Source organism: Anopheles stephensi, unplaced genomic scaffold (genome assembly GCF_013141755.1).
Source record: "Anopheles stephensi strain Indian unplaced genomic scaffold, UCI_ANSTEP_V1.0 ucontig281, whole genome shotgun sequence".
Taxonomy (NCBI): domain Eukaryota; kingdom Metazoa; phylum Arthropoda; class Insecta; order Diptera; family Culicidae; genus Anopheles; species Anopheles stephensi.
In genome coordinates, this window is record NW_023405215.1 from 45,909 (window position 1) to 72,409 (window position 26,501).

Sequence of the window (26,501 nt, forward strand, 5' to 3'; positions counted from 1 at the left end):
CGTCTAGTGCCTTCCATCAGCAACACTAACACACTTCCCTCGGCAGCTCTTACAGATCCGTCGAACAGTTGGGTTCCCCGGTGGACAATGAAAACCAAACGTTCGCCCGAAGACTGCAGCAGCAACAATCAGCAGGGGCCGTGTCTGCCACCGGCAAAGCGCAAAGCACGGGCCTTACGGGCCGTGCCGGTCGCGGTGGAACGTGGGGCAGCATATCGCGCGTCTTTGCCCGTAGCCGCAACCGCAACAAGAATGCCCCGATCGACACCGAAGCGACGGACTTCCAGTGGAGCCCACTGACCGAGGAAGGGTACGCGGAAAAGCTACGACTGCTGCGGGAAGCCTCCTCCATGCCGATGGAACGCTGGAGAGCTTCGCAAGTGCTCGCCTGGCTCGAGGTGGCTCTCGGCATGCCCCAGTACAGTGGCCGATGTGCGGAGAACGTTAAAAGCGGTAAGGTACTGCTGGAACTGAGCGATGCCGAGCTGGAAACCGGGCTCGGGACATCACACCCAATGCACAGGAAAAAGCTTCGGCTTGCCATCGAGGAACAGCGACGGCCGGAGCTGGTACGCTATCCCACCATCGGACAGCTGGGACACACGTAAGTAGCCCTTGTTCGCGCAATGTCGCATACCGATCGTGAACGGAAACTATTTGACGCCATCTTTCCTTCCACCCGCCCGGGGCATCTGCAGCTGGGTAGCTTCGGAATGGTTGCCAGACATTGGACTGCCACAGTACGCGGAATCGTTCATGCATTCGCTCGTGGACGCTCGCATGCTGGACACGCTGTCGAATAAGGAGCTGGAGAAATATCTGGGCGTTACCAGGAAGTTCCACCAGGCGAGCATAGTGCACGGTGAGTAGGGGGACATGAGTAGTTCGCTGAACCCGGGCGCGTTTACAAGGTGAGATGATGTTTTTTTCCTCCGATTGTTCAGGCATTCATGTGCTGCGCATCATGAAGTACGACCGGCAAGCGATTGCGATGCGGCGCCTACAGTCGGAAAACGTAGACACCGATCCGATCGTGTGGACCAATCAACGCTTCATCCGCTGGGCACGCTCGATTGATTTGGGCGAGTATGCGGACAATTTGAAAGGTATGTGGCTTCGGGGTGCGAATAGTAAAGTTCCGAACGATCCATTTCCTTTAAGGTGTTAGCATTCCCTACATTCAGCTCATTTCCTACATTCAGCTCATGTTAGAATCTCATTTCCGGTTTAAAGCGACCAGCATTCCTCACACGCACTTCCAATCTTTTTTTTTTTGCTTCCCATCCCAACAGACAGTGGCGTTCACGGTGGACTGGTCGTGCTGGAGCCTTCCTTCTCCGGTGACACGATGGCAACTGCGCTGGGCATACCGCCGTCGAAAAATATCATCCGCCGCCATCTAGCGACCGAATTTGAGGCTCTCATCCTGCCGGCAAGGTAAGCGCTCACCCATGCCGGACACTTCCGGCACACGTATCCCCCTTTTGCTCCTCGATCTCGCAAAGGAGATCGGGAGCCTCCGAAAACCCGTTTCATAGTCACATTTCCATTCATGTTCTCATTTTCGTTCATCCCGTTTTTCATCGCTCACCACCCCCCCAAAAAAAAAGAAACCATTACTCACAAAATTCTCGCTTCCATTCTGTGTCCTCATACTCTGATCGTTTCCATCTTTGATGTCGTTGCTGCCAGTTTCTTTGGAAACCCCAAACAATTTTCGTCGTTATCTCAAATGTTTCTCTCTTCTTCTCTTTCCCATTTTCTTCCCACCCTTATATCGTACTAAAATTTATAAAAACCTCCTCACACGTACACATTCTAACACTAAATACTCACTCACTCACACCTTTTCGTTCCTTGCTTTAAAAATAAACTCTTTTTTCCTGGTGCTTGTGGTATTATTTTTATGGTGGACCAACCAACCAAACCGCATCCTATCGAACCTCGTTTTTCTGGTCTATACTGGTTAAATTTTCTAAAACCCGGTTCACACCTTATCCGGGCCTTTGTTCCGGACTTGTGGCTTGGGTGGCTGGGTTTGGAATGTACGGAAAAACTAATCCCTACATCACCCGTACCCACGTGCATACAGGTACGTGATCTTCTGCCAAATGGAAGAATATCCCATGGACAGCTCGCGAGCATCTTCCACACTGCACAAAGGCTCGATTAGATAAATTACTGCTACCGACCGGTACAAACTCGGACACCCGGGCATGTTAGAAAACTGAGTAGCGAACCGACTAGGCTCTGGCACCGGGCCACAAATTTGTTGCGCCGAGTACAATGACGCACAACATTGTTAGTGAAAATATCGCGACCAGCCTCCATCTTCCTTCCCCCGTTTTTGTCTCCATTTTGCGAGAACGACAGTCAGCCCTTTAGCCAGCTTGTATCAGGAGTAACGCAAGAGCTAACTTAGAACGAGAACCCCTTGCTAGAACAATAATAATCATTAGTGTCGCCGTTCGCTTCCATCTCAAACGCTCCCCACGGAGCGCCCGTTTATGTGAGCCGAGCTCGGAGAACTTTGCAGTCTCGCGCAGAGTAAAGGAAAACTGTGTCTATAGCTGTCTTTATGTGCGTTAGTTGGGCAAATACACATGAAAATTAAAACAAAAGGCATATGATGTATGATGTATGTGTGTGTGCCAGGCGTTGCAGGGAAAGGCTTTAAAGGCGCTTACCGTAAGCGTTCCTTCCGTTTTTTGTTCACTCTTTTCCATTTTCCCTTTTCGCAACTCATCGTGGTTCTCTGTCTGTCTGCCGCACGCACGCAGATGGAACCGATGCAGTTTTAAAGCCACATTCAGTGGCACGTTTCCTTGCGGTTTTTGTTGGTTTTTAGCTAAAGGGAAAATAAAACGGAAAAAATACAAGCGAATCTTTTTAAAAAAAAACTGACAAGCTTTTGACCCGAATTAGGCTAGTGAATATGAGTGCGGGAGGCGAAGGAACAGAATCGAAAAATAGTCAAAGCGCGATACGCGATATACAAATAATAAAAAGAAAAATTATTTAAAGAAATTAAAAAAACCAAACGCCAAATGAAATGAAATATTCACGTGGAACGAACGAGCACACACCCACTCACACACACAACCATACCAAACCGCACACGTACGTTGTGTAAGTACGAGTAAGTTTTCTATGTAATAAACAAAATTAAAGAAACAAACAAAAAAATATCCAAAAACCAACCCGTAAAGCCCATAAAGCTTATACTTTGTCGAATAAATCAAATAAAAGAACAAACAGTATTGCCAGCGGATGTCGCTGTTGATGGAACTCTTGCCCGATTAAAATTGTTCAAAATTGATATCCAGCACCATTAAATAAGACTCTCGTTTTTCATACAGAAACAGATGCAAGAAGATGGAAATTAGCTATTAAAAGACCACGGTAACGACCACACCAACATCTAAGGGTTTAAAGGGGTTAAGATTATATGGCAGCATAGCAGGTCGTTTGTGAATAGATTCATTTCTAATTCTGATGGGGTTGGTTTTCGTAACTCTGAAGCGTCTTTAGCAAATGCCAAAAAAGATTTCTACATGATAGAACTCCAGTAGTTACTCTGTTGATCTTCTGCAGTGGTTCTATACCCCAGCAAACAAGGTTCCAACTGCTAAATATATAGAAAATTGCTTCACAATACTTTGAGTATCATATGTCTAGAAAAAAAGTGAAGAAATCTTTGGAAGGATCTTTGGCAAAGATTTGAGCTACCCTTTTTTCTGGAGCAGGTCTTTTGAATTAAAACGAACGACTTGGACCGTTAAACATTTTAAGGCTGATCTTTTAACACGAAAAAGGTCCTGTACACACAGAATTTAGATAGTGTAAATGTCCAAGAAGGTGTATTTACCATATTCAATTTCAATAACGCATCAAGAAGACTTCATGGAACTTCATGGAAGTCTGAGCCTTCCAATAATTCTTCTGATAATAATGTTAATATGGTTTGTTGCTGTTACACGATTTTTAGATGGGTAATTGTGTGGAAACCCAGTCAATACTCGGTACAATAAAATTTAAGTTAAAATTGTGAAGGATCTAAAACATATTTGGAGGTTTTAGTATTTCTTTATGCAAGGACAAAGAGGATATTTTATAACTAATGCAAAAATCAATTAAAACATTCTGCATATGTTTCACTAGTGAAAGAGCTCTTAAAAACCAATCTATCTGCAATAAAAATGATTCCAATTCTTCTTGAAGTGTCTAAGCTGCCATTATAATTCTAGCCCACACACAACCCCTTAACTCACACACAATTAAGACGTCAAACTCAAACACACACAACAAGCAAATCAAAAGTTCGAAATCAAAACAGTTGTAAAAATGGTTTTTTTTTACAAAAACCCAAACTCTCAACAACCACTCTAAATTATGTGCACCCCCTTATTCATTTTAAACGTATCGGGATAGTCACTTACACACTCACACACACACAACAAAACGAAATCAAAAACCCAACTAAAAGCTAACCTGTTAAGTAGAATGGAATTATTTATGCGAAACGACGAAGGACGACGAAGAAAGCAAATCCGAATAACGTTCGGCAGTGCCATCGCCAGCTAGCAAAAACAAAAAAAAGTATCAGCAGGAAAACAGACAAACAAACAAAGATGAGATTGAGATAATAAAGTATTAGTTCTTTTCCTGTACGGTGCGATACGCTCGTTTCAAAGTTATTTTTGGTCAGCGCGGGTTGGAGTTTTTTTTTTTTTTTGCTTTCTCACTTTCGTTCCTCACTCAAATCGATTGAGCGGAGCAATTTTCCTTCGGGTAACCTCCTCCGAGGGATGCTTCCCTGTGCAGGTGCGGCAGGTTCGTTCGATTTGCTGTTCCAGTTCCAATTGGTGTTTCGATGTCGTTCGTTTAACTGTTTAGCAGCACTGATATGTTGTTTTTTATGTCCTGTGCCTGTGTCTTGGTGTATGTATGCTTTTTATGGTGCTTTGTTCAATCAGTTTTACAAGAGCTTCTTCTTTTATCCCTTCACTCAACTCATTGGCAATATGTTTTTAGTATTTATCAACTTTTATTACTTTTTTAATAATTAAGTGTTTTATCTCAAAAAAATATTCATTAAAATCGATTCCACTAAATTCCAAAAATGTTTACATTGTAGTGTGCTTTATGACCGCGTTCAAAAGGGTGCTCACCGAATCTTGTTTGCTTTCCTTTACTTCATTCGAACTGTAGGGGGGGGGGCACCCGGCGGATGCCACTTCTAATATTAATCGAGCAACGAACTGTAAAACCCCACTAAAGGCATTACGGGTCACTTGGAAGCAACGGTTGTACGGTTGTGAATCGAAACACCTGCCCAGGCACAACTCTCGTCTAAGCCAGCAGGCTTTTCGAGTTTTCTGCTCCCGGCGTAAATGTGCTCCCCAAAACGGGCTTCCCAAACGGTAAAATGGATGCTGTTTTCTGTGTGTGTCTTCTGGCTCCGTGTCAAAACCCTCCGCAACGTTCAACGCCACGCAAGAGGGCAGGATCTGCCGGTCTGCTGGATGAACATTTTGTCAAGGTGTGGCAATGAATGACGACACGATGGCACTGTCACAGCTAACCATCATCGTCGTCGTCTGTCAGCCGGTAATTACTTTAGCTGCCCGTCAGCTCTTCATCTTGATGGTGCATGGTGGAAGTCCACGGCGTCATCCAACGTAATATTTGTGTGCTTGATGCGCAGGTGTTGATGGGAAAGGTTTGCCCATTTACCTGGCCAAGCGCTTTACGTACGGAAAGCTTCTAGGAGTGTGTGTGTGGGAGAGAGAGTGGTATTAAGAGATTTTCTCCCTCGAGACTGCTGTATAGCGTCTTAGCTGGTTAGGCGTACGAGTGGCAGCTGTTAAGCAGCTCTGAGTACCCACAATGTGACAGATAGTGGGGAAAAGCCTTTTTTATCCTTTCCCGCTAGTGGTGCCGTTTGAATGGTGTAATGGAAGCTTGTTATAATTTTAACACCAACGCACAGACCCCATTTCGCTGCGGTAATGAGCGTTCACGGTAAATGAAGCCAGATTCTAGGAGATGTTTTTTGTTGCGTCCCTTGCGTCTGATACTGACATCGCTCTCCAGGAATGACATGGAACGAAAGAAACTTACAGTTGCTTTTACTAGTAGCAAAAGGCGCACTACTAGTGAAGTGCAAACATAGTTTCGAAGAACCCAGAAGCAGCGCGATGATAATGAGAAATAACGAGAAAAGTACATGAAATTTGTACACACCTGTAGGCGTGCGCTTAAACCCTCTGTGAAACTGATAACGATATCTGCTGCTTATGTTTTTCATCTCACTTTTCCCCATCGCTCCCTTTCTCTCTTGAGTGCTGGTGGTGAGCATTAAAAATACAACAGACGCCCGTTTGGGACGTAAACATGCTACTTTGTACACGTGCCTTCATCACACACAGCGCCGGGCAACATTGTACAACGTTCGTCCAGCACCGACAGTTAACCGGTCGCAACAACGATTAAATAAAAGAAACCAACAAAAAAACACACAAACGACCAACAGCAGTTCACAAAAATTATGCTCATGTCGGTTCACTGATGGCGGGATAATAATTAATCCTGGCCGGGTTGTATGGTGGAACCATTCAATAATGTTTTGTGGCACATTCTCACGTGGCCGGCCCCCGGAAGGCATGTTGCATTTTTGATGCATGATTGACACTTGGCCACCGATTGCTATCGAACGGTGGGTTCCAAAGGGAGGAAAATTAATTTCGATACGACTATGGCTGTGGATGTGGTGCATTTTTCATTAATCTCGGGGTTTAACGTAATTGAACGGTTATCGGTTTGTGGTCGAATATTTTTCAATCTCGTTCATTTCAAGCTGTTGCAGGTCGGGTATTGTCATAAACAATTTCGGGGTTAGGTGACTGATTATCGAAGTGGTTTTTTTTTTTAAAAAAACAGTAAGATTAACACAAGTATCTTTTGGGGTAAAATAATCGATCAAGAATTAAAAAAATACCTCTTAGGATTGCTACAGATCAGCAATGCTACAGGATTCCTCCTATCAACTCATTGTTTGTTTGATTGATTAATTTTATAATTTTTGTTGAGCAAACAGCATCCAGCATTAAAAGTTGCACATGTTACACAACTGACTGGAGGCGCCCAGTACTTCATAAATAAGCTGGAGACGCCCAGTACTTCATCAAAGCTCACAATAATTCACTGCATAGAAACACAACAACCTTTTTTATACTTTTTTGTATTTCTTGCTTAACAAACTATTTTATAGAATGCTTAAAAGCAAACTTATCTGTATAGTAAATTTTCCATTTTTACTAAAGAAAATAAGGGAAAATTCTCTTTTTATCAGTAAGTAAGCATTTTCAAACTCCACCCTACGTTAAGCAAGCATAAAGGTGCTAGCAATGTCAGCTGCTGAAATTCCACACACTCAAATATGCAACCAACCCACCAGAAACGGTTGCTGGTTGGAATTGTGTAATAAAACCGACAGTAGGAATCGTGCACTGGCCATGTCTGTCAACGTGGAGATCCTGTCTGACGAGTCTGCGATGGAAATCACCATCTCTATTGCATTATTTAACCGGTCCTTGTTGACTGACTGGTTTCTCTGCATGTGAAGTGGTGCGATAGGGGATTGGAAAATCGTACCACCCATTGATGAAAACTCACCTGTCCAGCAGTCCTTCATACGGTTCTAGCATTCATAATAAAAACGACGGGAGGTTATTGCACCTGTCTGAAAGTTGGATTGGAAAGTGCGAGGAGCGCAAAATAATATCAACCATTGTGCACCCTAAATTGCTATGTGATTACATGCACGTACGAAACCATAGCTTTTGGAAAATGCCTCTCATAGAAATTATAAATTCCACCTTTCGGTGCCATTGGTTACTTTTCGATCCGTCCCTAAGGTACACTCTGGCACGTGATCCAAACAGTTTGGTATTTTTCATTTCACCAAAACGGACAAACGTACGATAATTGCGCCAACACTTGCATCCCACGGTATCCTTCATCCACCTTCATCCACCGGCATTCTATTCGTACGGTACGAATCCTCTATTCACCTTTTGGATGACGTGCATATTTTCCATATCGTAGTTATTGACTGCGAACCTCACAACACTCCCACCAACCTCACACGAACCTTCGCCCTGAGCTTCCATCAAACCGGATATGGTCCGTCGGAGTTGATTAGTTCGTTTATTAGCTCATTAAATTCGTTCACTGCACATGAAAATTGCCATTTTCGATTGCGTTTTCGTCCAGCATCCGGATGCGGGCCATCTTGTACCCCCTTTCCACCCATCAGCCGGCGATGGTTTATCCATTCATGATCGATCGGTCGTGGACTAGTTGAAATCTGCTCGAGTGAGCAGCTAATGAAATTTGCACACCAACGTCCGATGCTCGTCCCGTAGCTGCCATGATGGTCGTCTCCCTGCTTGCCACCACACGACCACGGGTGAATGGACACGAATTACATTAATTTTCCTCCCAGGGCGCGTGTGTGTTTGTGTGCTGCACATGTGAAGAGGCTACAAAGGTCGGATGTCCAGCAGCGTATGGACTGGCGAGCGGAAATCAAGTTAAATAATCATTTAAAGTTGGCCGTGATGATTAATTGAATTTATTTTGTTTGTATCAAGCTTTGGCTTCCGTAGTGTAAATATTTGGTATTTTTCCTGCAATAAAATCAAATTTTCGTGGGCCAATAATATTAGATTGGGAAATGGTTCAAGTATCTTCAATGATACCGACGCAGTCCAACTTTCTCTCGGTGCTAAATTAAACTATCACCAACGAACAAAACGATCGGTTTGGTGGGTTGCCATCGAGGCCCAGGCGCTATGTTTTATGTTTTAAATGTCTTACTAACCATCCTCAACTCAGTCGCCGGAACTTCAATATCAGTCTGGAGGCACAACATTTTCCGCAAACAAATTTAATAATAACCGCACGTTTCATGTCACGACCGGATGCTCTGGCATCCATCGTCCAGGTTCAACAACGATCACGCACCGTGAAGGAAAAGCAAAACGTTCCCACCGAAAGCAAATAACGGGATCCCGGGAGAAAAAAAAACCTTTCCCTCCCCAATTGTTCACCCAGCGCTGAAGCAACTCTCGATCTTCACGCGAAAAAGCACTCAAGTGGTCTCGCTCCCAAAGCGTGCTAATGACGTACGCTGGAGCAATGAAAAGCTATGGTAGTTTCAGTGGTGCCAAAAATAGACTTTGGATAGCCACAACAGCAGCAACAACAACAACAACGGTTGGAAACAGAATCCATTTCGAGCTTTTCTTTCCTCGCTTTGTGAGCCCATCACCGTGGTACGTTGCGTAAAGCGGTTTTATCTCTCCCGGAACATTGTTGCTGATGTAGAAGCACCACTTCTTGTGATTTTAGGCACAGTTTTCGTCCAACGCTTTTAGGAGACAAGGTTCCATAATCTTCGATAAACTCCCAGGAGTAGAAGGCTTCATAGTTTTTGTCTTTCTGCAGCTACGCACGATGGGCAATGTGAAGGAAAAAGTTGGATGAACTGTTTTCTAATTTTTTGTAGTTATAAAAAATACTTTCACAATAGCAAAACGAATGTGTTGCGAAACTATAAGAGGAAAAACTTATGAATATTTCTTGGGCGCATCATTTTAGTGTTTTCTTGTAATGGGTCATCGACTATTTGAGATGAAGAAAATAATGATGAAAGAAAATTTTATTTGGTGAAAACTTCTACTAGCTTAATCGTAGCATATTATTATTTTGTTTAATATAACAAAATAAAACGACTAGTTTACTTAAAAAGGACCTAACTTCTCGCTGGACCATACTAAAATAGTAAACTTTACGATGGAGACGCCCAGTGTTTCATAATCTTTATTTGTTGTACAAATTATGGCGCAAAATGTTTTTAAGAAATTATCATTTTTAAAGTGCAACAGCGTCAAAGTAAATATAAAAGCTTTGATTTTTTTGCAGACTTCACATTTCATTTAAACAAACAGCCTGATAAGTTTTATTAATTATTTTTATTTATACTTCATTATGACGACTCGATGCCTTTGAAAAGTTTTGTAGAGCGATTATTACGATGGTTATAATAATATTCCCTTTTCAAACTAGTACCATCAAATAAATCAATAATATTCAAATTAACTTATCTTTTTAAAAATAAATGCTACAACTATGCTACAACTGTTCCTAGATATTTATTATCTCTGAATGCTACAATAAACAATTCAAAAATACATGTTTTTATAAAAACATTTTAAAAAACCTTCGTAAATTAGAATGAAAAAATTGGGTGAACGAGAGAGGGTGAATTTTCTACATGAATGACTGATACTTTCAGTTAAACATTCTACATCCATGCTAACACAAAATCTGTTTCCTGAGTTTGCTCGCACCAAATAAGCATTGTGCAGCGATATAACAAGCGAGAGTATGAGTGGGCTAATGTTGGTTAAGAATGGCAAATATATGAGATAATTACATTTTCTGGAATGGCTACGATCCGACAGCACCGGAGCACCGTTAAATGTAATGGATGCGTTGTTTTGTGTGTTTTATATTACGTTATTAATAATAGCAAAACGCGTCCTTTCAGCAGCGCTGTTCCACTTACTCCTCACTTAAAAGTGTTCTGTGGTTACAGATTTGAACTGTAACTCCTCTTACACTCACACAAATCGACACTGTACATCACCGAGGTGAAAGCTTTTCCCATCAGGTGTCATCATCCGATTTCGATAAACTAATAAGAGATGAAAATTATACTTTGCCAAAACTTTCCCTTAAGCGGCCACACGCTCAGACATATGCTGCCCGAGCGTTTCGGAAACGATTTGAAACGATTTTGCAAAACTTTTGATTGGATAAATTAATTGCATTGCCCACACGAGTGTCATCGGGGACGGTGAAGATGCCCTTGGAAAAGCGTCAAAAGGTCGCACCAAACGGGAAAAGGTCTTGTTGATTCTTGTCTCTCACCTGTTCCCACAACGCGGGACAAAGTTCAATGATCAACAATCCAACCAGCCCACACAGCCCATGCCCACAACAGGTTTGCCTAGGTCAAGCAAGCGGTTGTTTAATGTTTAATGTTAACTATGGCCATGGGCGTCATGTTTCTTGGCAGGACTTGACAGTAGAATCCTCGGCTTAAGCACACACACACACACACACACACACGCGCGCAATGAATCGAGTTAAAGTTATATTGCAACCGTAAAGAGCGATGATCCGGTGTGACGATTTACTATCGCAGCCGGGTTTCCCGGAGGTCGTTTAAATTTATCGCATGTCACACTGCCGAATGGAGACGCCCACGGAAAAAGGTGTTTTGTTTAATGGTTTCTACTCCTCAAGCACAAAAACTTGTTCTCATTGGTTTTTTACATCAAGAAGGAATTTCTTTAAGCAAACGAATCGCAAACACTTGCAACATCTTAAGAGAAAATGAAATGCAAAAATAAAACGCTTTTAAAATCCCTCTTAGTTCACCAACCAAAAAGGAAAACAATCCGACAAGAAATATACACACAGTGTCTTAGAGTTTATGGGGTTTCTGTCACTGCAAACTGGCGCCCGGGCCAAATTGGATGGATGAAGTTTTATTATCATTCGCTTGCGCTTTTACGCGCTCGTCAACAAATTACCGGCTACCACCGACTATCCCAGCACCATCCTTAAGACGTCTCGTTAGTCGTCACCCTAACGCTCACAGCAACGATGCTCCATTTTCTTTTCCATCCATTGGCAATGGCGTTTTAGAATTTAAATGTTGCTCGGCGAAAAATGTCCCAGCACAGCACCACAAAATGAACTTCGGGCTTGAGCTTTTGCGTTAACAGTTTTTAAGAGTCCAAGCCTTGCCCGGGAATGGTCCTCGCGAGAACTATAGCGATCTGTAATGGAATTTTGGACGCTTCTTGTGTATGTGTGGGTGAGCGTACTGGGCTGCAAATTTCGTAACGTTTCCCTTTCGCTAGACATTTGGTGTGCTCGAGTGACGAATGTGGCTGCTTTAGTTATGTCCTCCAAACCTACCGCACTAGTACCGAGCTTTCCATAAATCGGTTCAAATGCTTCGCCGAGCGACGCAGTTTCAGCAGCCAAAGCAAATGCGCTGTCTTCTCCATCACCGACACCCGACACAAAAAAGACCCCAACGCTAAGACAGTGAGTGAGAAGCACCCACGGGTCGTATAAGGTCATAAATCGTAGCCCACAGGGTCGCATCCTTTCGCCGAAACTTTTCGCTCACCATCGCTCTTTTGCTTGCATAAGTTACCACCATCTTATTTCGTTCGCTACTACCAAGAAAGGATTGAGAGACGCTGTGTGTGCAGCCCGGTTTTTTTTTTGCTTGCTTCGTCCTTTAGGCACCTTCAGGCATTCGGTTTCGTTTTTAAGAGCGTCCTCGTAACCTAGCTTTAATCGGAGCTAGCCAGCTAGCTAGATTTCGTGAGGGTCGTGTACAGGCTATCCCCATCGCCAGTAAATCATAATCCACGCTAACCTACGCTAACATTCTTTTGCTGGAAAAAGTTTTTACTTGCGCACTGATGGACCAAAAAGACCCCGTTTTTTAGGACAAAAACGGTCCTTGGACGAAGAAAAGCTGCAACAAAAAGTGTTCTCGCCGTGCGCAGGAATATGTAAAGAAATAAAAAAAAACCTATTTGCTCATGTGTTCAAATTCTCAGCTCAGGTTCGTGTCTTGAAAGCAATAAAAGTGAGGAAATTCTTTTTTACTACCGCCACCGCTGCCACTGCTACTCACCTTCGATTGAACCTCGCGGGACATAACGCGCGTGCAGACAACCGACAACCGTGTGTCACCTGTGTTCGTGAGAAGCTCAAATACTGGTCTGACCTTTGGCTGGTACTCCAAGTATCGAGGCACCAGTCTGGCCTGGCTACGGCTTCGTGCATAATTTATAGTGACAGATAATAAACGAGCACGTTGTGCGTTATCGTTTAAAGTCCTAGACGAAGCGTACAAAGCGGGCGAGAACGGTTTTTGCGATTCCACAGCGACAACCGAGCGTGTTCGTGGCTGATGCGTGCTGAGAGTGTCAAGAACGGAAATGCAATTTGATAATAAAAGTTATCAGGAAATAAATTATTACCGAGAATGAAGCATGGCGAACATAACTGTTCAAACAAGTTATGTTGAATAGCTTTATTCGGTGTGGTCCAAAGGAAAAGGTTGATTATAACCTGCATTACTGAGAAGTGTTTCGCTTTTTACATGCCCGAACATGCCATGGCGTTTTGTTAGGAGCTCTAAATTGTGCTTTATGCAAGTATTTGCATTTTTACCAGTTCAATTGAAAATTAAATGGCATCAAACGCGCTTCGTTATATGAATAGTGTTTATGCTCTAAAAACAAACCTATTAGACCATATTGTGCATCGATGTGCATAAAACACTATCGAACCGGAAAGAGCGTAAATACTTTAAGCGAACCGTGACACTCTAATCTAATAATGGACACCAACCGTATGCACACTAAACTAATGCACGTGTACGGGCGCAATACGTATGATTCGTTGAGTGTTTTATATGTGACTACTCAACAAATCATTTATTTTGGTTGTTACCAAACCATCTGAGTGCATCGTTTCAAGCTGGCTGGAGTGACCACTCCGGGCAGGTTCACAAGAAATGTTGTTTTCCTATCCAAATGCAGTCGCTTTTGGATGCAGTTTATTGGCCGTTTCCAACGATCGGAAACCTTTGAGCACCTTTTTCCACCTACGGGCATCGAACGTGACCGTACATGATCGGGCTGCAGCACTACCGGTACGCTTACGGTGCAATGTTTGCCATTCGGACCATTCATCTGATACGTAGGAACGCAACGGTGAACCCCCTTTTGAAGCGGATCATCAACCATGGTCTAAAAGATTCGAATGGAAAAATGGGGTTTGTCCGGTTTGTCGGATCGAGGGAGCAGCGCAAATATGAAAGCATCCAGCACGATCATATCGCGTCCCGGTTTCGTTCCCCGGATTATAGTCAAACTGGGTAGATTTTATGAATTCTTCCTAAAGTGTACTCGTTTATCGAGCATAACGAAGTGGTCCGGTTTTGAACGGTGTGCGTCCACTCGTTTGAAGCGTGGAAGTTATTTATTGGATTGTAACTAAACGTCCACAAATTGCGTTTGATGTTGAATATTATAAATTAATTTAATTAAAAAATAATAATTCAAGGTAAAAAGAGGATTAGTCTGAAGGACGAAAAGAATATTAACCAAAAAGAAAATCTTTTCAATTTCTAACTTCAAATTTATTTTCTAAAGAATTTTTCTCTCAAAGAACATTAATCGCATTAAGTATCAATAGCAAAATTGCATTCCGCAGAACTTACTTACGTCTTTCCTCAACCGTTAAGATCATCCTACCATTCTCCGCAAAAGCTGGAGAAGGATTAAAAGACTGCAGTCACAACATACCAGATCGAACTCAGTCAAACACCATTTAACAAATACTCGCCCCGCCAGAAGCCGTGAAGCTCGTATCGGCTGCACTTTAATCCATACACTAGGAGATTAAATATCACCAAAGCCAAGGCAGCTCAATACTTTCATCCCATCGGATGCATTACTTTCGTCACATTCTTTTACTTCCATTATGTCAAATGGCTCGTACGCTTGTTACCGTACATATATTACCTTCTCCATTCTTGTATTCTTTCACCATATGCATAGCTGCTTTCTGTTTCCATGTTTAATCTTTCTATCGAAATCTCTTTTTTTTTCCTTCGACTATTTGCTGGCAAGGAATGTAAATAAGTGCATTCCTTTCTTCTTCTTCCAGCTGCTGCGTTCTTTATTTGTCTGTTTTTTGGCATTCTCATGGGATAATGTTTATGTTGTTTATTCATGCTCGATCGATTGTATGCTGGATAGGGTTGTAAAGCCATCGTGTGCTTGTTTACTGTTCGTATAATTTAATAATATTGGATCTCAGTGCAATAGTACCAATGTAAACATATTCAGATGTCTTACATTTGAATAACTGTTGGTATACCCTACCAATATTTATTAATGCTTCAGGGAGGCTAGCTGTACAGAAAATTTTTTTATGGAAAAGCAAAAGGAGATTTAATTCTGAAGGGATTTTATGTACCTGCTTATATTTCTGAAAATTACACACTCGCGAAAATTACACTATACGAATTTGTAAAGAAATTATCCTACATTGCATACTTTTAGGCGTCTTTCTTACAAGCCACAAGCCGTCTCCAGTGTCAGGTGGATGTAACCACTTCTATTCAACATTATCTAACTCAAGTAATAACACCTATGAAACCTCTCTGTCCGTTGCCCTTAAAACTCCATTTTAAACTCAACTTACTAACACATCTTATCGCTTTCATGTTTCGCAAATCGTATGTACTGTTTTCGGAATGTTTAGCCCTGCTGTCTATGTACGTCCTCAGTTTATCCGATTTATTTATTGTTCCTCCTGCTGTGCATACCCAATGGTAGAAAAACAAATGGCAAACAAGTTTTCCATTCCTTTGTTTTGACTTTTAATTGTTCTGCGCTGCTCATTCATTTTTGTCCCGCTGTTTTTTCGAACCCACTGTTAACCGCCCCAAAAACGGAATATGTTTTTTCGATCGATGTGTAATGGTTTCTTCCATATATCTGCTTTTTCTTTTCTTTTTCAACTTTCTCTTTTTTCTTCTTTCTCTCTTTTTCTCTCTCTTTCTCTCTCACTCTCTTTTCCCGTGCTCTCGTTTGCTCTGTCTCAAACTACACAACGCGACACACGCACACACGCGTTCTTCCCAATTTGTGGTTCGCCTTTGGTCGTGTTTCTTATGTGTGTCCTTGCACTTGTTGTCTATCGAACCGCATACTCCGATACCCATCGTTACGATGGTGTGTGTATGTGTGTATGGATCACACCTAAACGAATTACATCTACAACAACAACAATTACAACAACAACAAATACCTACCCTTAACTCAAACTCGTTTCGCTTTCGCAATGGGCCACACGATGCAACAACAAAAACACGCAAAACAACACGAAACAACGGACAACACGCACACACCCAACCCAAATGGGGCGTTTCTTTGTGGCATCCGATCGACAAACAACGACATCCCGCCATCAACAACATCAACAACCTGCATCAACACAACAACACCACAATAACACTTATGCACACGCGAATCGGGCAATGGAACGTTACACATACTACAAACACCACCAACACCACAACCAGAACGACGATGGGCCAGGGCATACGGACGGGCGGTGGTGCGGTAATACCCATCGCGAGCGGAATCAGCATGATGGGGCCCACCACGGGCTGTGATCGCCGTAATACGGGCAGTTTGCGCGTAAGTATTTATTTATTTATTTATTTTAATCCGCTTAAGCCTACACCTTTCCAGCATCCTCTCATTTGCTTTTTTTTATAACTGCATGCGTTTTGAAATAGTCATTTAAGTATTTTATCATACTATTGATCATTTATTAAAAAATATATTGCATTTGAATTCCCTTAGGACAACGGAGAACATATTAAATGATTCCTAATTGTTCACAGAACATGTTAAAAGCGTCGTTCAATGATTCGATTTTCCTGGTTTCTGACGCTTTGTGTATCTAATTGATAGCTTGTATGTATTCCCCATCGAACAAATCGGCCCAATGCAACCTTAGGACTCAACGACCAGCTTTGACTGGATCTCCCGTACAAAAGCTTTAAAGCTGCCCTCAGTATTGGAAAGTAAATCATGCATAAATGAATCATGCATGTTGCAAATTTCCCCTTGTTGCAAAACATGTGTGATTGTATGTCGCCTTTGGCACACATACAACCATTGAACCGTTTCGGTATTGGACGTAATTGAGCGAACACACCGCGAACAATCCAATTGTTCCACTCGCTCAGGTGTGACAAACTAAACTTTTCCTACTGTTCAGGTGTCAGGTTCGTTGTTTAATGAAGTGCAGAAATGTTTTGAATTGTGATGCAAATTGTGCACATTGTTGTGCATTCACTGTTGATTGCGTTATGCCAGCTTTGATGGAAATTTGTTGAGATTTACCCCAATTTTTTTGATGCATAAGGAAATGGGTGTGATTTGGTTTTAAAATATTTTGACACTTTGTGCAGTGCGTAACAAAGCTGTGTAAAGACTTGAACAAAAAAATTTTTCGTAGTTAATGCAACAAAGTTGACAATACGGCATCAAGCCGTAACACTAAAAATATAAATAAATTAATGCAACAAAGTCGAGAAATGAGTGGATAAGAGTAATATTTTTATAATTTGTAAGATTGCTACCAAGGTCTAGTCGTTCTTGTTGAATAAAAAATAGATAATTTAAATAATGTTGTTACACAAAACAAATATCAACAAATTGATCAATCAGCAATGGATCCATAAACAAAAGGATCCATTAGATAAACTTTAAAATAAATTTCAAAAAACATATTAAATTATTACTCCCAATAAACTCTTGTTCACTCGGAATACCAAAATCTCATAAGTCTAAAGTCCTGTTTAACAACATTTTGCTAAAATTTCACTCAGTTTAATCACTATTTTTATGCTCGAATTTTGAATGCTTGCAGACATATAAAATAAATTGTTAAAAAATTCTATGAACTTATCAGTACTTTTTGGGATGATTTTTTTTAACTTCTTTTGAGGTCCTTTTAATTTATTCTTCACTTTTTTGTTTATCATTTTATCTGTGTTTTAAGTAACAATTTTTATACTCATGTGGTGATTTATTGATAATTTATTTTATTTTCCTTGAACAAAAGAATATGTTTTAAATTTTTTACATATAATGTACTGTTTAAAATCGTCTCTAACTCTTCTGGAGCCAGCATAAAAGTGTAGCATAAACAATCACCAACCATAATTTTCACAGCTCAATGTCACTTAAGTACCATTTTTATACACCACTCGGTGCATCTTAAAGCAGCAAAACACTCACACCGTAACCGATTCCTTACAAAATTTATTGCAAAATTGTGTCAAATAATCCCATCAGAAAGGATTATCAAATACGCTTAACACCATCCGGTCTCGATAATCGTTTCGCTATTCCATCGACTTCCCACATCGTGCGCCCTTCCCTTCGTAACTCCTCCACCAGCCCCCACCCACCCCAAACATCCCCCTCAAAGGAAAAGCAGCTTAACTTTGCATCATAAATCGGTATTCATGAAAGCTCGCACCGTACAACCGTGTACCGTTTTCCGTTTCCGACGGCAGGATTACACCAGTCCGGGCTGGGTGTGCCTGTGAATTTTTCTTCTGCTCTCGTTTTACTTTCAAAAGACGAGGTTTTTTTTTGGTCCTGCCTTTTTACGTTGTACCTTCTTGCCCGCTCAAGCATAACGTTGCACTCGTGCGAGGAATGCTTCCGGAGCGAAGACATCGTCACTCGGCACGGAGGCAAAAAGGTTTGCCGCACACGATTTATGCGAGAGAAATTGAATTCCACCACTTTGCACATCAGAGCCGAGCACAGTCCCGGGCTGCAAGAATGTCAAACCATGTGTCAGCCAATTTTATAACACCAAGCGTGCTGAGCGTTTTACTCCCTTGCCTGCCTTTGTCGGAGCAAATCAAAGTCACGTGTAGAAGGAAAACTTTTCACCCAGCAATCGTTCGTGTTGCTTGGACATGAGGTTGCGTAGAAGAAAAAAAAGCAGCAACCTACAGCAGCAATCAAACTCCGAAAACCGCTCTGGGAAGGCTTTTGTACAATAAGGAGAATGCTTAATGCAATGTGGAGCGCTCATCAACCCTTTGCAAAGGATAATCACATACGACGATAAAATCCACCATCAGATTGAAGTTGTCCGTCCCGAAAAGAAAGTCCCGACTTCTCGCTGGCCGTAACCCTTTTTCTTCCTTGCCAAAGCTACGGTTCATTGCACAACGGTCTCTAATCCATCAAGTTAATCCATCCAAAATGAGGAAAATTTCACCTTTCGTTCGTCCCTACCCATCAACTCCACAAAGCTTTTGTTAATCTGTGCTTTCGGGCCTCCCTGCCCGAGGAACGATATAAACCTGCAAGGTCCCTCACAAACTAAACCTCTAAAACCGTAAACCCATGTACCGCTGCCACACTAATGTCCAAGCAGTTGTTGTTGACCCGCTGATGACTTGCTTTCAGAGCTACTACGCGCGCATGAACTTAAACCACGGTTACGCCCGGCTAGCACAGGACGAAGACGATGGAACGCCAACCGGACCGAGCACCCGTGTCGACCCGTCCGGACAGGCAGTTGGTAGTGAAAGAACTGAAACACAGCTCAGGCACCAGCCCGGTTTGAGTTAAGCAATACGAACGAAGGGGTATTCCGTAACATGACATAAGTGACGTACGCGAGTACACGCTTTGTGTACGCCCTTGGATGGATCAATAATGGAATGAAAAATGTGCTCCGCTGCATCTGTGCAACAGATGAGGAAGCGGGGGGCGTTTCGTAAATCATGCTTCGTACAACGTTTGTAAATCATGTTGAGTGATGGGAGACGTTCCAGAAGAATTCTACGAACTGTTTAATCGCTTCTCTCGTGCGAATGAATCATTCGGGAATAGGTTTTGTTCGTTGAACGCATGTACTTTCCTTTATTCGACGTCGTTCAATGTGTTTGTTCGATAAATGTTAACTAGTTAATGTATGATCATATTTTCGTTTATTATTGATGCGTGAAAATCCGAATACATAGATATATTTTCCTTCTTATTCAACCACCAATACAGAAGATTGCTCTAACCCAACTTAAAACCATCACGCCTCCTTTAGTCCATATGGACTACCTGAAATGATTCTCCAGGATAAGCTGTCGAGCCCTGATTTTATGACATGTCGTTCAAACTTCAAAATACTAGTACCACCACCAACGACTCCGTAGAACAGTTATAGTCCCATTACTCACATATGCCCCTGAGACATGTACTTTGTCCAAAACTGACTAATTTCCGCGTTTGAGAGGAAGTTGCCCAGTCAGGACCTTTGGCCACAGATGTGTGAAAGGACAATCGAGGAGCCGCTATAATGACGAGCTCTACGGACTGTACGGTGATTCCGCCATCTTGCAGTGACATAGATTTGCCTGGAGTCGAACGGTCAGATCACGTTATAAGAATGACACCGGACGATCAAGTTTATAAAATCGCTTTTAAGACTTAGATGGAGTAGGCGTGGAAGACTTTACCTGAGATGGAGTTATAGCGTTGATGCGTCCTTTAGAAGCTTCTAGATATTTGATCAGGAGACCATGGCGCTCAGCGGTAACGGTATTGGAAATCGCTGTTGCTGGTCAAGTTTTCGAAGCAGTTGTAGCGCCACAAAACGAAGTCATCAACTAGAGCAAAGCGATTCTTACTCACTACACAATATAGAGATCATTAAAGAAGTCAAATAATTTGTAAAAATATTCAATTTTAAAGTGTCTTTTGTACATACCTCATTAGAACTTATTTGACAATTTGATGCCAAAATATCTTTTTCTATTTACTGGTTAATATTTTCAACGAGCAATAGTTTGATAAATAAGAGGTTTTTCTAAGCAGTTTAAAACGACTAACTACAAAGACCTCTGATTTTTTTATATGATAAATCCCTTCCTCCAAAAATTATGGTTCCTTTAGAATTTCAACTAAACAACAATGTTAGCAACCATCTTACCAAAGTCAGCCGAAGTAAGGCTTTGATAAGCGTACATGAGATATGCAAATAAAGCACCGTACTATACAATCACCGTAAAGGATCGCTCGCACCGTCCCGAACCATTTGCGTAATTCATAATTCTCTTTCAAGATGAGGTCGCTGTTAAAAAATCGAAAGCTTCCTTACACTTACGAAAACCGTGGGCAACTGATGTTGTTCTACCCTCCTGTTTTTTTCTGTATGCTTTACCAGGAAAGTCACCCGGTACACGAGGTTTTCAAGTTGTTTTGCTTCACCATTTTCGCTGTAACGACACGTCCATCATTCCCTTCCTGGTAAACTACTCTTACGCTACTCCACTATTACTTAGTGTCTTTAAATGGTGCCAAGGGAGTAACACGAAATCACCGGAGGTATCCGGAAAAGTATCGTTGTCCTTTCCAACGCTTTTTCTTCACCCCCCCCCCCTTTTTCTGTGCAACGAGACCCAACGACCCAACCGTCAAGTACCTGGCAAAGAGAGAGAGAGACACACACACGTTTCGGGTGCGGCTTTCGACGTTGATCTACCGTCATTGACACGGCGCTGGCACACGTGGGTGTACGTCCTGTGTGCGCCATCTGTGCACCGTGGTGACCTGATGACGGTGGGCTCACAGGCTTGCAAATGTTTGCCTTTTCCCACCCCCGACGCGTATGTTTTTGCTTCCTACGGCACTGCCGCGTTCCTCGTGCACAGCCGGCAACGGAAACGTCGACGTGAAAGCCATCCAAACCGTCCATCCATCCATCCGAGTGGTTCACATTCACGGGCGCGAACCGGATCAACAACTACATCCTGCCATCCTTCCAAATGGCAGGCCTTCCTCCCACCCCACAGCTCAGCACTTCCGGTACGTGCGATGTTTACCGCACGAGGGCCGGGAAAAAAGCGGGAGGGAAAAACCGGGAGAGATAACATTTCTGCAGCATTTGTATTTATGTGACTTGCTGTTTGTTTTGACATGCTATGTAAATTTTAGATGAGCTACACCTTTTCTTAAAATATTCACCTTCGGGCACCTCTCGGGTGGGTGTGTGTGTGTGTGTGTCCTGATCCTGTTTCATTTCGAACACACCAGACGATGGGAAAGCCACTGCTCCGAGCCCCACCTCCCCAAGCACAAATCATTCATCCGTACATAATTTTCCAGGTGGAAAGTAGGCAGCTTGGGTGTGTTTTTTTGCTGCTGCTTCCATTCTTTCGTCGATCGAGCAACGAGGGCGTATGTAAATTCATATTAAAACTGGGGAAAAAGCAGCTTCAGGAGGAAACATTCTGTACAGAGCAGAAGGAAAGATAAAAAATACAGTTTCGAACCAAAGCCTATCTAAACCGGTCGAAAGTGCACGAATTGAGGGCATGCTGTGCCGCGTTTCGGTTGAAATATGGAGCACATGCAAAAATGTCCGTAGTAGAGCACCTGGGATGCAGTGATAAAAAGGACCTTCCTTAGGGGGTAGCCATTGGAGAATGTAGCACCAACAACAAAGCTACTGCCAAAATATTAGCACGGCGCTTTCATGCAGGTCTTTATCGGCACAGCGGAGCAATATTAATTAAAATGGGTTCATCGAAAAATTCGTTTTTGGCCATTTTTGGCTTTTCCTTTTGATCTCGCAGGTGTTTTTGTTTATTACAGGACGGAATTTCCTTTTTATGTTATTCTATTTCTATATGAAAAGTAGAAGATTAACTTCATCAAAAACCTTTCCAATATGACCGATGTGCGCAGCTAACAGAATTTCAAATATTCTGCACTAAGGAAAAAAATGTCGCTCCAAATTCAAAATGTATTATTGAAAACCCATACACTCTTTCAAACATTCATAAGCTGCCAGTTTTTACAAAAGCTTTTCCCATTCCCAAAAAAAAACAACATCCCCCTCAACGGCACTATTGATGATGTGCATCGAGCGAGCGCACACATTTGCGAAATGCTCGGCTCGGCACATTCGTAATCTTGGCGATACTTTCCATTGCATTGCATCCAGTTTCCATTTTTCGCTTTTACTGGCTTTACTCCCAGCTCCTGCGGTAGACTTTTGACGAGAGAAAGAGAGAGAGAGAGATAGAAAAGCAGGCTGCAATATAGTGCCGTTGTTCCAGTTTTTTCCCCTCATTCCGAGCACTCTGTATCGAACGGAATCATTCTTCCTGAACTGGAGCTTTGTGAGAAAAAGGGGGGGGGGGGGGGGGGGGCAGGAGTCTGATACTGCACTCAGGATGCACAGGAACCGGCTACTGCTCCAGTTTTTCCTGTACTTACGAGCGAGGGGGCTCGTTATTGTTGTGTTGGCTGTGAGCTGTCGGTATCATTCGCAGACACGTACATGGGATGATAAGCGAGCAGAAAATAAATTGCTACTGCTGTGCCAAAGCGAAAGCACAGCATACGGATATGTGTGCTGCTGTTTGTCCTTTTGCCAAATGATTGCTTCTGGTGGGGGTGTTGCACAATCGTCCAGAAGCGGACATTTTACCGAGTCATTTTTTACTCTAAAAAGAAAAATAAACAATTTTACTAATTAACTACCAAAGGATTTTTATTGTTTTTTTTTGCTATAAAATGCACATTACTGTTTTTCGCTTGCTATTAATTTGATATTGATATATGATATGATTAAGCAAATATAACAATTAAGGCAATTAGGAGACCTTAGCTGTAGCTTAACTATTTCTGTCCAATTTTAACCATAAGATGATTCAGGAAATTCAGGAAAAACTTGGCGAAAATTACAGAGTAGTAGCATCCCTTCTTTTCATCGATTTTAAAGACGCGTATGACAGCATAGCTGTCTTAAAACTGTATGAAGCAATGAGCTCTTGTGGCAGCCCAGCCAAGCTTACCAAGCTTGTAAAAAACCTATGATGTTGGGTATCAAGAGGATGGTAAACTCTTTGCTACGACTAAGGGCCTTCACCTTCTAAGGGAGATTGTCTGTCTTCCCTTCAATCTGATGGTAGAGTGAGCCATGAGAGACTTGTGGAACCATCTTCTATAAGTCTATCCAGATCCTGGCATACGCGGCCTATGCTGCCGAAGTATTCCAAAAGATCGATACAGAACCTCGGGATGCAGTTGAACGGGGCAAAAATCAAATAGCAAAAATCAAGTAGCAAAACTTTGCTTACCTGGATTCAAAAGTCAGCTCTGATATGAAGATACGCTCAAATAAGCTTTCATACAGCCTAACATATATCGCGATGGACGAAACTGAGACTGTTTCGAATAAAAATTCCTTCTATTGTGCAGCAAAATAAGATTTGCAAGACTCGTCTGGGTAGATCATGTCATGAGAATGGCACCGGACAACCCAGTACTTCAAATCTGTTTCAGACTACCACTTGGAAGTGATGCCACCTGTTTATCTTACTCTACGCAGAGTATAGAAAGCATACTAATACCAAGTCTTTTTTTTTTTGTCCAACTTTTGGACTTAAACTGGACCATTGTCCAAGCGAAGTGACAGATGCAAATAAAAAAATCTGTTCTTCAATACTGTATGGTATTGATTTACGATCATGATGATGGCTAAATAAAAAATTTTTGGAGTTTATTTATTTCTGGTTAAAACAAAAAAACAAACTCAAAAACACACACATTGAATATTTACGTACCAGCATACGTTTCCATTTCGAACAGTATCGATTTATTTTGTTCAAACCTGAAACGCACATCAAAAGATCTTTCGCCCGGCTCCGAAGAACCCAACCAACATGCAGTCTGGTAAAATGGCACAATGATGATGGGACGCATCATCCGGACTGTGGAAGCCGGATACCGAAGTGGACGGAAGTTGATAAAGAGGTAAAGCTTTCAATGAACTCAAACACAAAACTTGGAAGTGAGGGACGATACTTGAAGGCCGGGGGTAATGTCCTGAAAGTTGTAAATCTTTGCCTGATTGCTACCTTTGTTCCAAGTGGCGGTATGTGAACGTCTCAAAAGCTCACGGAACTGGAGCGTCACGGAGACGACCGAAGTGAAAAGTAAACCCATTTTCTCGATTACAGCACAGCACCACAAACCGCCGGTATGCTTGCGAGTGTGTGTGTCCTGATCAGAAAGAAAAAAATGGAGCAATGAATTCAGAATACGGAAACACACCAAAATGGAAGCAATTTTCAGTAAAAGCGCACCTTCCTTCACTGATTCGGTTTTCAACAATCGATCGATTGATCGAACAAGATAGGCGCACACAAAGCCTTCCCAACCCAAACGATAGAAGAAAAAATCCAGGGATACCCATCTTGGTGCTGCCTGCCTTTCATTGCCGGTGACATTCGCGAATGATTCTTGGCGAAGGATGAAGAAAAAAAATGGAGAATAGTCTTTTGGGAGGGGGTGTGTTTTTGTGCGTCAACTGGCAAAACGCTGTCAAATCAATGTCGCGAAAGTTTGTGTGTGTGTGTTTGCAAAAATTGTGGAAAATTGTCTCGTCTGTGTCTCTCGATTCCGGTCCCGATATTTGACAGATGGAGTGAAAAGATGGTAACAGGTTTTCATCTTCAGAAGTGTATTGTCATCGTCCCGTGGCAACAGTCGATTCGTTGTCGTGTTCCATAATGGAAAGCAGGATGCTGCCGTACGGAAATCGATAGCTGATTCAGTTGGTTCAGTTGGCAGCTGATATTGGATTTTTTTTAATAATTTCTTCTTCTTTTTCTCCCTTGGCTCTAAGGCCTTGAAAGGCCTCGGCCTGCCATTTCTAGCTTTCTGTGACTTGATTTTACCCGCAGCAAAGTAGTCAGCTCTGCGTACGAGGAGGCGATCCGGATGGGATTTGAACCCCGGTCCTGTCGTGTGAAGACCTTCACTGTATTAAAATGCTAATAATTTTCCTATTGCAAGCTTAACTTTCAAACAGTACTCGCCACTCTCATATGTACCACTTTGTACTGAAACACCACCCAACGCCGAAGCTAAGGCAACGAGCAACTTTTCCAATTAAACATCCAATTGTGCTCATCTGCACTGTGCTCGAGAACCTAACTCTGCACCTCGGATGCGTTGCTAATATATATTTTCCACCGTAGCACTACTGCACCCACAGCAGGAGTATAGTGCAGGAACCAAATTTCAAAAAGCTTATATCGATCGACATTCCCCGGCGTCGGGTCACGTCGCTTTCGGTTCACTGTTTTCGGTCATCATGGGCGTTCGGTTAGTGCGCATCATAATTTACGACTTGACCGAATGTATGTGTGTGTGTGCTGCAACACACAACCCAATAATATGCATGCTGTATGCATCGCCTCAGGATGCACTGGCTGGGCAGTGCAGTAGTTAGATGATTTATGCATCGAATGCACCAGGGTAGATGAAGACAAACACACACATACAGGCCCGGATACAACTGCGAGTGACATTGGAATCGTTTAATTGGCCTCTGGGTGAAAACACATGAGCCAAACTGAGTGTGTGCGTGTGTAGGTGGATGGTACTTTGAGCTTGAAGCGTACATTTATTAGAGTGTGTTACGAGGAAACTGATGATGCGCTCGGTACACGGAAAGAGCTAGAGATGCACACAATAAGCCTGTTCTGTTTTATAATTATGTTTTCGGTTCTTGGAACATCAAATAAAATTTGTAAAAAAATCTCTTTTTATATAAAAACATTATATTTATTTTGTAAATTTAGTCAGAACAAGAGTCAGAACAATCTCAAGAGCTTAAACTAGTCTTTTATTTCTCGTTGATTTTTCTAAACCATCCGCTCTAGTTGGCCACCCGGGATAAAAAATGACATCATAACTCAACAT

General features: G+C 42.3%; 1 protein-coding gene across 14 annotated transcripts in view; it reads left to right on the top strand.

The window, feature by feature from the left end:
• The window catches only part of LOC118516351 (kazrin-like), a 72,907-nt gene that overhangs the window by 37,254 nt on the left and 9,152 nt on the right, over nucleotides 1-26,501 (top strand). For 11 of the 14 annotated variants that reach the window (XM_036062169.1, XM_036062177.1, XM_036062178.1 and 8 more), the window contains 5 exons: nucleotides 47-604; nucleotides 699-862; nucleotides 945-1,106; nucleotides 1,293-1,437; nucleotides 16,265-16,382. In XM_036062169.1, coding sequence (XP_035918062.1) covers nucleotides 47-604; nucleotides 699-862; nucleotides 945-1,106; nucleotides 1,293-1,437; nucleotides 16,265-16,382 — 1,147 coding nt within the window. Of the gene's footprint in view, nucleotides 1-46; nucleotides 605-698; nucleotides 863-944; nucleotides 1,107-1,292; nucleotides 1,438-2,092; nucleotides 4,679-16,264; nucleotides 16,383-19,190; nucleotides 19,681-26,501 lie in introns of those variants that run through there. The other 3 variants (XM_036062183.1, XM_036062184.1, XM_036062182.1) reach the window with 2 other exon arrangements.